At 42.1% G+C, this 11,395-nt stretch overlaps 1 protein-coding gene across 1 annotated transcript; it reads left to right on the forward strand.

Moving 5' to 3' along the window:
* The first annotated feature begins 7,695 nt into the window (after nucleotides 1-7,695).
* Nucleotides 7,696-10,219, forward strand: LOC149175526 (uncharacterized). Its single transcript, XM_089421157.1, has 3 exons — nucleotides 7,696-7,910; nucleotides 8,021-9,153; nucleotides 9,339-10,219. Exons 1-3 carry the CDS (start codon nucleotides 7,696-7,698, stop codon nucleotides 10,217-10,219), a joined length of 2,229 nt encoding a protein of 742 aa, XP_089277283.1.
* Nucleotides 10,220-11,395: the final 1,176 nt, after the last annotated feature.

Genomic DNA, 11,395 nt, shown 5'->3' on the forward strand with positions numbered 1-11,395 from the left:
TTCTGAATGAGTATGTGGCTGAGATCCAAAGAGTCTTGTGACACTCCAACACTTGGCCAGTCCCGTGTCTATCTTCTCTGAGCTTGGTTGTAACCTTCGACTGATGAATTCCTGATGAAAATATGAGTCGTTTGCAAGGGACACTCTGGTCCAACCATGAAACTATGTCCACATTGGGAAACCCCATGTTTATACTCAATCTTCTGCTCTGTGTGTTCAAGCTCATCCAACTAGTAGAAATGGAGAATCGAAAAATATAAATGATTAAACCTAAATCATATATCATACATGATTCTCTGAAGGAACAACCTCTTATGTTGTCAATAAGTCGAGATCCCTCTTCCATCCCAAAAATAAATAAGTTCCTATGCACAGTCCTCTTTTAAAAAATACAGAGGAAAAAGAGGAGAAATGCTTCCTACGTAGAGAGGTGAAGCATGCAACTCCACTGGGGTACTGACTAGGCTCACTGGTAGTGGAGGAATGTGTGTGTTCCTATGTGACTCTGTCGGGGTACTGGCCAGCCCTGCTAGTAGTGGAGAAACACTAGAGATGAAAACTTATACTCAAAAAATTTTAAACTCGTGAGCCAAACTACCCTTCCTAATTTTGAAACACTGTGATCAACTGAAATTTGTTGTTGTGTTTGACTAAGTTGGAAAAATCTGAACCATATCTGTCCATGGGGTAATTTAGGAAACCAAAGTAACCCGCAAAATGATTCTATAATCCTTGATGAACTAAGGCTCTGTGTTGTCAACAGACCGAAAAAGAGAAGTTGGTATTGAACTAGTGTGTCGCCAAGTCTTGTAGCGCTACAACGCCCTCCAAAATTTTGGACTGCATCCAATTTCACAGCCTTCCTTGTCTTTTCCATTGATGTTTGCAAACACTCAAGCTCATCCCATGAGCTCGTGTTGAGTCTTTACAACCTCTTTGCTTGACCTTTCACCAATCGTCTTTTAGCATGTTAGTTGCAATGCCATGGTTGCAGTCTTGTTCTGGAAATGTTTAGAGTCCCTCTTCATGTTTACAAGTTGTATTCACTTTGTAAGCATCTGTCACACCCACACATGAAGTTGTATGCAATGTCATGTAAATGTCGTCATAGTCGTTCAACATTCTATCCCAACTGTTGCACATATCGTTCGCACCCTTTGGTCATTCACACTGAGCATATGTTGTCTTGTTGGTTTGAGGTGTCTTGTCGTTGAGTCATGTTTAGTGTGTGTTTACAAGCTCATGTATACACCAGTTGACTCGCTACACTTAACCATTTTTTCAAATATCTATCGACCGAACCACCCTCTGCCAGTCGAACCTTCGTTAAGACGCACTACATAGTCTCATCCCTCAGTACGCAAGTACTATTGCACAGAATTGCAAAGAGCTTGAGGCTTCCTCACAAGCAGTCTGCACTACGGAATCCTAGGATTAACCTGACTGACTATCACCCAAAACAAAGTAGAATTTTCCCAAGAAGCTATCCCAATCTACACTACCCACAATACTATCGATCAAGCCTCCCACTAGTCAATTGGAGAGTTTCACTGGGCAATGAACTCGAGCTCATATCCTCCAAACAATTGCAAAGAATCTTTTAGCATGCTTACCTCCTTTAAGTGATGAAATTATGGAGACATGAGGGACAGCCATCGACTACTTGTCACTGCACTGCCTCTGAAAATTGTGTAGTTATGTTAGTTAGTCCCCATATCAGCCAATTTGTTCCTCCTCCTAAAAATTGCTCAGTTTTATTAGACCATCAACCAGTTGCCTGATGCCCCAAACAACCTGGAAACTACGCAGACATGTCCTACATGACTACCTCCTAGTTCTATGCAGTTTTGGCTAGCAAGCTTCCGCAGCCCGCTCCAAGCCTCCCTTGAGAATCTGCACAGTGTTTACTGCCAGTCTTGCCTATTGCCCGCATGTCCTTCCTTGGAAAAATTGTGCAGTTCTTCCTCCCACCTAAGCTAGATCAAATATAATGTCACTACCATTCTGGACTTCTCATCCCAACCTTTGAGTGAGCTCTACTTAGTTTTTCTTGACATATCCATGAAGCCTTTCATCCTAGCCTAAAATGTGCTTTGTGTAGTTTTAGAGTCTTGTCCTCTCTCCAGGTCACCTGCACCTGAAAATGAAGGATGATCCATCATGGTAGACTAGGAGATTTCTATATTTGATGACGTCTCCTCATGAGTGATTAAAGATATAGGTACATGGATGAGACATGATGCGATGACGAACAGGATGAAAAAGGAGCACATGAAAGGAGACTTGTTCATGGAATGATGACACACAAAGCATGCAAAGTATCAACGAAGGGGATGCATACACATGCAACATCATGTGAAAACCAAGACCACTCAAGAATCCATAGACCTTACCATGTGGAGGTATCATACACCAAGAGAACACTCATCACTCAAAAGCACTGCAGCTCGACACGGACACCGCCATCAACATGAAAATACTAGCACAGTCATGTTGAGTCATGTCATGAGTCATCTCGGTCACATCACTAATGTGGACCATACTATTGCAATCAATGTAACGTAATGTGGAAGTCCAAGAGACCCACATACGAAGTTGAAGAGTCAAGTCAGTTGAAGATTCATGTATGTAAAATAGTCACGAGGGAAGTCAAAGAGTCATAAGGGTCAAGATCACCCTTGGCTATATATAACCCAAATTTGTATGTGCAAAGGACTTTACACCTTGGCTCCTCCCACATAGCCTTGCGAGTCTGTAGTCTTTTCATTGAGGAGCAAGCAGTGGCTCAAACGCCCCACTATCAGGGTTATTGATGTATGGTGTACAAATTTGTCTTGGAAATTACACTTAACTCAAAAGCGTGTTAACAGGCCATCATGTTGTCACACATGTATTGTATTCCTCTATAAGACTATTCTTCAGATGCTTGTGATGCATGTTTCTTTAACATATATTAATACAATTGAAGTATTTCGGTTGCTTCAGTGCGTTTGTTGTTGGAAATGTGTTGTATCATTTGTTAACGCTATCTTGTGCATGTGGACTATTTCATCGAACAATCGATAGATTCATTCTCATAAACTTGTTATAACAATCTTCACACTCATGTGGAATATTCCACTGGGTGTTGTGCGTGCTATCTGTTCATTATGTGTATGTGACTACCACATCCATGTGGATTACTCCACCGAAAGTTGTGCATGTCCTGCCGTGTTGTGTGTCTCTAACAGAGTTGGGACTATTCCCTTTTGACTTGAGACTCACTCTCACCCTCTCCCTCTGTAGTGAAAGAGCCTAGACACAAGTTACACTAAGCACTCACCAAGCACACAAACCTCGTTGTTTGAATAATAAGTATATAACTCTCATGTGCTGACAGGGAAGAGACTAAGCATATCATTAAGATAATGGAAACTGGACCATCATACTGGATAGGACTCCTACAAAAAATGGTGTGAGGTCTAGTTGGGACTTCATACTCGGGAAATACCTTGAATTTTAGTAGGTCTATCACCATCAACAAGATTATAACAGTCAAATTCACATGCTCAGTCCCTGATGATTCATAAGCTCTCCCCATTTATGCAAGCTTGCAAATGCATATCACAATCCATCAAGGCAGTGTTGCTGCAATGTTCAACGCATGTCTACAGTTAGTGTACACTTTCATTGATTGTCTCCCTCACTATGGCTACAATTGCACTTCTATTTTGATGAGCTTTCCCAACTGTCACTTTTAAGTGCCTTTGCTTTTAAAAGTGTCGTTTTCATGTTTGTGATTATTTCTTTTGCTTTCTTTCACTTTAATAAGTGGTGTTTTCATCATATCTTCACTCTAGTATTTTCACTTTCAATTTCTTTATCATTTGCAAGTGTCGTTTTTTCATTTTCTTACTATCGTAAGTGTCTCTCTTAGTTTTTTTCACTCATGTATGTCTCACACATTTGCACATCGCTATAGTTAGTTCTGGTGCACTTTTCTGCATTACATGGTACTATTTATGATAAGAATGTGCATTAGACACATCCCTATAATTTAGCGCACCATTTTGTCACAGTCATCACTTCCATTGTAACTTGTGTTTTGCGTGTTGCAATATGTCGTGGTAACTATCTCACTTAGAAATAAGTGTTGCTTTGCAGTAATTTCAAGTTGTCACTATTGTTCATGAGTCCTCCACATTTTCCTAGGCTGTATTAATGAAACTCATGTGTGTGATTCAGTTTTGAGCCTTTTCCGGATGCATTTCACTCTCTTACTCTATTGATCCCACACTTAGCCATTTTCGAGCTCTTCTTGGTCCTTCTTAGCTGGTGCAAGTTGTGAAGGCATTAGAATGCTTACTAGGTGATGAGCACAACCCGTTCATAAGCCTCATTAATGATATCACTTCCTCCTACACTTGTGCATAATTTGAGCCTTTCTTAAGACCATCTCCTATGGTTGCACATTAAGAGTCTTCCAAGTACAGTTACCTAACAATTGTTGCCCATACTAACTCACTGCACTAAATTTTTACTACCTCTACCTTTCATAGCACATAAAGAACTCCTAGTTTATAGTAGGTACCTATACCATCCACTTACAAAAGAAAGAAAACACCATGAAAAGGTCCTCCAACTTCATTATAGTGAAGCACCTTCTAGGCTAAGTGACCTAGCCTTTTTTGCCTCTCTAAGTGAAAAGCATATTCTAGATGAACAGTCATCTACTATTGTGCCAAATTGTGCTACCATAAGAGGAAAAGCACATTTCAGATGAATAGTGAGATCATGTTGAGAAAAACTATGCTTTCCTGTAAACTTCCACCTTCCTTCAGCACATATCATAGTCATAAGAAACAAGCATTTAACCTTTTTCCTTGTTCTTCCCCTGTACACTAAACAATTTCTAAAGCCTCTCTTTCTCAGTGGATGACATTGTAACAAGGCTTAATAACACATCCTCTTAGCCCTTGACTAGTCAAAGAGCACTATTATAGCCTTCCTTGCTTTCCTTCCTAGCGCATGGTGTAACCTTAATCAACAAGGTCATCACCTTGTTCCTTGTGCTTCCCCACTGCGATGGACTAAGGAAAGCCCCTTCTTCAAAGTGCATGCATAGTAACAATGAATAATGGTGCCTTACTATGACACTATTGAGTTGAACCATGCTTTCCTCATGAAGCCTTTCCTTTTTAGTCCTCTAATAGACATATCATAATCAACATCTTCCGTGAGCTAAGTAGATATAGGGTAAAATATTTTAAGACTAATATTTCCTTACCATAAGTGAGCTTCATTGGAGGTTGTGCCATCTAAACCTAACAACGAAAGGCTCAAGGAATATCTTAAGGTGAAGAAATAAAGAAACGCTTTCAGAGAAGAAACACAAAGAAGAATGATCATGAAGACATGAAGAAAATATTTGACAATGAAGAAATGAAGACATTGCATGATGACTCAAAAGATTCCAACTCTAAACCAGGACCCTTTGGAGGGTGAAGATGAAGACAAAAGAAGATATTTCATGAAGATGGAGTACTGATCAGATCTATCAAATATAAGTCAAAGACATAAAAACGAATAGAGAAGCTTGGCATTGTCATGTGATCATGAAGTCCATGTCATCATTATCAGGTTGTTACTTGTACAACTGTCAACACAATGTCATATGTGTCCATGTGTATTGCCACATCATCATGTGGAATGTAATGATCTATTTTTAAGAGAATGACAAAGTGTAAATGTGTGGAAATCCAAGATTCACATGTGGAATATGAAAAGTCACATGTGGACAAAAGAGTCATATAAAAGTTCAACTGTCATTTAGGAGTCCAAAAGTCCTATAGATCATCCAGGGGATCAATTTAGTGCTCAAAATAAAATGTGTTCAAAATTCTTGAAACATATACCATTTGATAGATCTTAGGGGTTTGAAGCCAACACAACTCATTTCAATCAAAACTGATATTATATGCTCCTGATATTGTGTTTTGATCGAATCGCCAAACAGCTAAAATTTTAAAGGTTGGCTTGTAAGTACACCTAGTTAGAAGTTCGTATGCTGAATAAGGAAGTGATTGGGTAGTTGACTGTGCACAATTTGGGCCAATGGTTGGTTTATATGTGTCCTTTTGTGGTTGGCTCATAAATTATTTTTTTATTATGTCATGGGTTGACTATGTAGTTGGAGGACTAATGGGGGAGGGTCATGTGAGCCAACTAGAGGTAGCCACATGGCCTCCCAAGGGTGGTCTTTTTTTTTTTATGGAGTTCAAGCAACCACGAGAGTCAAATTCGTGACCTAGCACCATGAAACATAAGGAATAACCAACACGCCATCACATAGGACCATGGCGGAGGGGACTTGGGGCTAGGGCCTAGCCCGGCCCATAGGTCCCGACACTCACATAAAACACACCACTAGAGGCAGAAATATTGGGGGGGAACCCAATGAGACCATACCTAGGTGAAAAGGCATCTGTATAATACCATGCATGCACCAACAGAAAAGGGGCCAACCGCGGGGTCATATAACAGCCAAGAAACCAGGTGCACAGAGGTGTAATGGCGACAACTCATAGGGGACTTGCCCTGGACCACATGTGCACCCATGAGACCATGCCAAAACTAGAATTGGGCATGCCTTTAGCCCATGACCTCAAGAATAAAGGCCTATAACTCTACCCTATGCACAACCACATGACCGAAAATTATGAAACTAGGCATTAATGGGCAGTTTAACCATCCTATATTTTTTGTTCTCGAGGTTGTAGGCCATAATTGTGTGTTGGTTTTGGTTTTGGGTCTGTAAAGCCAATTTTGGGTAGAATTGTAGGATTATGAGCTATGGAATTTGGCAAAAACTTGTAACAAGCATAGCTTTTTCAATTTTTTGCTAAATGAGGTAAAGAAAGAACCCAGATGGGAGATTTTGATAGTTGTGGATCCATTGGGAACATTTGTTTTCTGAACACTGCAAATTCATGTAAACACATATTTTTTAGAATAATTAAAGAGGCCCTACATTGGAAGCTAGATCAAGAGATGTAGCCTAGGAAAGGGCTGAAGTCATTTATCATTGTTTAGAAAATCTTCGGCAAAATCACATAACCAATCTTTTGTCGACGCGTTTCGAACCAACCAGTGTGGTTCATCGTCAGGACAAGTTGAAGAACCAAACTGGCTTAGCTTGATTAAATAGAGTGTGTAGAGACTCCAACGGCTATATTGCCAACGGCTAATTTGACCTAATGATCCTAGTCAAACCACTAATCTTATTATTAATAAAAACATATAATTAGTTAATATAATATTTAAAATTATTATTTAAATATATATAATCTATATATATTATTTAAATATAATCTATATTTATTATTATTTAAATGTAATTTATATAATCTATATTTATTATTTAAATATAATGGTCCATAATAAATTCTATCTTCATGTTTATTAAATAATCTATATTTATTGGATCATAAACTCGGCCAACACAGGCTAGGGTTCTGAGCGCTCCATCTACGGCGCCGACAGCACCTCACGCAAGCACAGTCTGAAGCAAAGAGATTGCAGAAGCGGTACATAGCAGCAGCGCATCAGGGCCTCTCTATGGCTCATCCGCAGGGGGGGGCGTCAGAGCCCTCCCCGTCGCAGCAAGATCCTGCGCAAAGCGTCGTCTTTGGGTCAGTTGACAGAGAGATTCTGAACATGGGGAAGATACCCCAGAACGACAACAAGGGAACTGGAAAGCGTAAGGAGGAAAACAGTAATCCCCAGAAAGGAACGGAAAAACCTGAAGAAGGTCCGAAGATAACTTCAACCACATGCAGGCCAGTTGCCAAGGAAAGACCGCGTATCGAGCTGCCAGGAGACAAGATTGACAGAAGGATTGAGTTCATGAGAGATCACGCTCTCATCGGAAAGTTCATAGGGTTTTGGCCTACTGAGAGAGCCCTTAAGGGTTGGATAGCAGCGAAATGGAAACCAAAAGGGGATGTCACGCTACAGCTAGGACCAAAAGGTTTTTTCACAGCTTGGAGGACAAATACAGAATATTAGTAGGAGGGCCTTACTTTTTCAATTCGATTGGTCTATACCTGAGGGATTGGATCCCCAGATTTAACCCAGACAAGGAAGATTTAACCTGGGCGTCGGTCTGGATTAGGTTATATTCTCTCCCGGATGAATATTGGGAGGAGGACATTCTCAAAGGGATTGGAAATGGGGTAGGAGAATACATCAGAACGGCAGAGGAAACCCTGTCTCGTAAGTATATCTCCTATGCCCGAATTTGTGTTTTCATTCACCTCAATGAAGCCCTTCCTGAGTCAGTCACTCTTGCCCATCGAGATGAGGAATGGATCCAACTGCTCGATTATGAGCATGTTCCTTTTCGATGCCGAAAATGCCATGCCCTAGGTCATCTCTTTAGGGATTGTCCTCAAAATGCCCAAAACAGCTTCCCCGACTCTCCTGATTCCCCTGCCCAGGAAGGCTTCACTAAAGTCACTAGTAGGAAGCGTTCCCACAAAAAGCCCGAAAATGGGTCCAAACCCCAGCCCCTCAAGTCCCATGGCCCAGTAACCAAGAACAGCTTTGGCATTCTTGGCCAAGTCTCTGAGGATCTCCCACCCCTCGATGAAGACAACCCTGATCACCCGACCTCCTCATCGCCTCCCTCTTCATCGCAACCCCCTCCCAAATCTCCAACCCCTAATATCTCTCCCTCCATCCTCAAGCGGGATCAGAAAGACACTCCAGAGATCATCAAAGAAATGGAAGTCGATGGAAAATCAGAGCATCCCCAGAATCCGGAGATCAGTACTGAAGACAACGATCAAGTGCAAATCATGGAGGAAGAGCCCGAGAGTATCGACCTGAATGGCTTAGACATCCTAGAGCTGGAGCTGGCCTGTAAAAAGAAAGCATATGATTCAATTCCAGCACTCCAACTCAACAAGCTCGAAATGGTCATCTCTCAGGCTTACTATCAGAACCAACTTGGAATACAGCCAGGCAGCCAATGGGATGGAAGCCTGCGCACAAAAGACACAAAAAAGAGAGGCAGAAAGAAAGATCTGCAAAGAACAATAGAGATTGGAAAAATCCTGGTGGATTCAGGCAGATACGCAACGCTGACAAAGTTCTTCAAGCCCTCCACCAACGGTTAATGATGAAGCTGGTATCATGGAATATAAGAGGGCTTAACAGCCCCAGAAAACTCAGGATGTTAAAATATATGATAAAAAAGGAAAAGCCACAAGTGTGCTTTCTCCAAGAAAAATAGTGTAATAGTACTACGCTAGGTAGCATACTTTCGAAAGCCTGGCCTGGTTGTAGCTCGGTAGCAGTGGACGCCTCTGGAGCCTCAGGGGGTTTGGCGATAGTTTGGAATACCCAAGCGGTATCCCTTTCTGATTTTCATGCGGCGCATCACCTTATTCAGGTGACCTTTCACATCTTGGGCACCAACATTTACGGTAATCTGTCAAATGTCTACTTCCCTCAAGATTCTGGAAGTAAGATAGCGCTCCTCGACACGATTGAAGCACTAAGCAACAACAGAAGATACCCACTCTGGATCGTTGTCGGGGATTTCAACATGATAACTAAAACTGAAGAGAAGCTGGGAGGTAGGCGCAGAATGGAGCATGAGGACAGCCGCTTCAAGGACTTCATCCAATCTACCTCTCTTATTGACATGCCGTTCTGTAATGGCATCTATACTTGGAGTAACTGCAGGTCTGGAAAGCACAAAATCGCCTCAAAACTGGATCGCTTCCTCATCTCTGACAACGCGGTCCACTTAGGAGGAGACTTCTCAGCAGCCATTCTTGCTCATACTGGATCGGACCACTGGCCAATAGCACTTCAATGGCAAAGACCAGGTAACTTAATCAAACGGCCCTTCCGATTTGAAGAATTTTGGCTCACGCATCCCACTTTCAAGGAGTTTGTGAAGGCTACGTGGGCTTTGTTTATTCCCCCAGAAGGATCAAAGATGTATCAATTCCAGCAAAAGTTAAGATTTCTCAAAGATCATCTAAAAAGGTGGAATAGGGAAACCTTCGGTAACATCTTCAAGGAGCAGCATAAACTTACTCAGGACCTGGAAATCCTTCACCAAAGGGTTATCATGGAGGGGCACTCGGAAGCCACCCTGGAGCAGGAGAGACTCATCCACAGTCAAATGGAGGACAGGAGGAAGCAGGAAGAAATCTATTGGAGGTAGAAGTCAAGGGTCAGATGGCTGAAGGAGGGTGAGCGTAATACAAAATTCTTCCACAGAACTACAGTTCAGAGAAGAATGCATAACAACATTCCCTTCATTCAAAAACAGACAGGGGCAAGAGTAGAGACACATGAGGAAATTGAAGAGGAACTCCTCAACCACTTCCAACAGATCCATAAAGAGCAGAGAGAAGGGCGGAGACAGGCCATTCGCAAAATCACTAGCAACATCCCTAAGATCATTACGGAGGAACAAAATGACCTCCTAATGCGCCCTATTCACCCACAGGAAGTGGATGAAGCAATGAAGCAGCTCAAAGAAGGTAAAGCCCCGGGGCCAGATGGGTTTTCCACCACCTTCTTTCACTCTTTCTGGGACATGCTAAAAGAGGAAGTCTGGCAGGTAGTTGAAGAATCCAGGGCTACGCAATGGCTCCTTCCCTCTCTCAACGCCACCTTCATAACTCTCATCCCCAAAGAGGAGGAGTCCATTACCCCGGACAAGTTCAGGCCTATTGCGCTTTGCAATGTCATTTACAAAGTTATATCAAAAGTCATAGCAAATCGTCTCAAACCTCTGTTACCTGGACTCATCTCCCCGGAGCAGTCAGGGTACGTGGAAGGATGGCACATATTAGATGGCATCCTGCTCTCTCACGAAATCATTCATTCCCTCAATCACTCAAAGCAATCAGGTATGCTTCTCAAATTAGACCTTTCCAAGGCATTTGACAAACTAAGCTGGACTTATATTCATGACATGCTAACAGCTTTTGGCTTCTGCTCTCCTTTGATCTGTTGGATCATGAATCTGATCTCTTCCACTCATTTATCAATTCTCATCAATGGCATCCCCTCCCGCCCCTTCAACCCCTCCAGGGGTATTCGGCAAGGGGACCCCCTCTCTCCCTTTCTCTTCATGATTATGGCGGAAGGGTTAGGGAGGCACATCAAACAAGCCCTCCTCTCTCATCAGATTAAAGGCATCTCTGTGCATAACTCCCCAGCCACCTCCCACCAGCAGTTCGTCGACGACACGATGCTTTATGGTTATCCTTCTGCTTAAGAAGCTCGCTGTCTAAAATCTCTCCTACAGGACTTCTCAGAGGCCTCTGTAATGCACATCAATTGCTCTAAATCCCATATTTTTTTCTTCCATACTCCGCCCTCTGTCAAA

The sequence above is a fragment of the Pinus tabuliformis genome, chromosome 4_1, assembly GCF_031772625.1.
Source record: "Pinus tabuliformis cultivar Carrire ecotype Pingquan chromosome 4_1, CPIR1, whole genome shotgun sequence".
NCBI classification, from domain to species: domain Eukaryota; kingdom Viridiplantae; phylum Streptophyta; class Pinopsida; order Pinales; family Pinaceae; genus Pinus; species Pinus tabuliformis.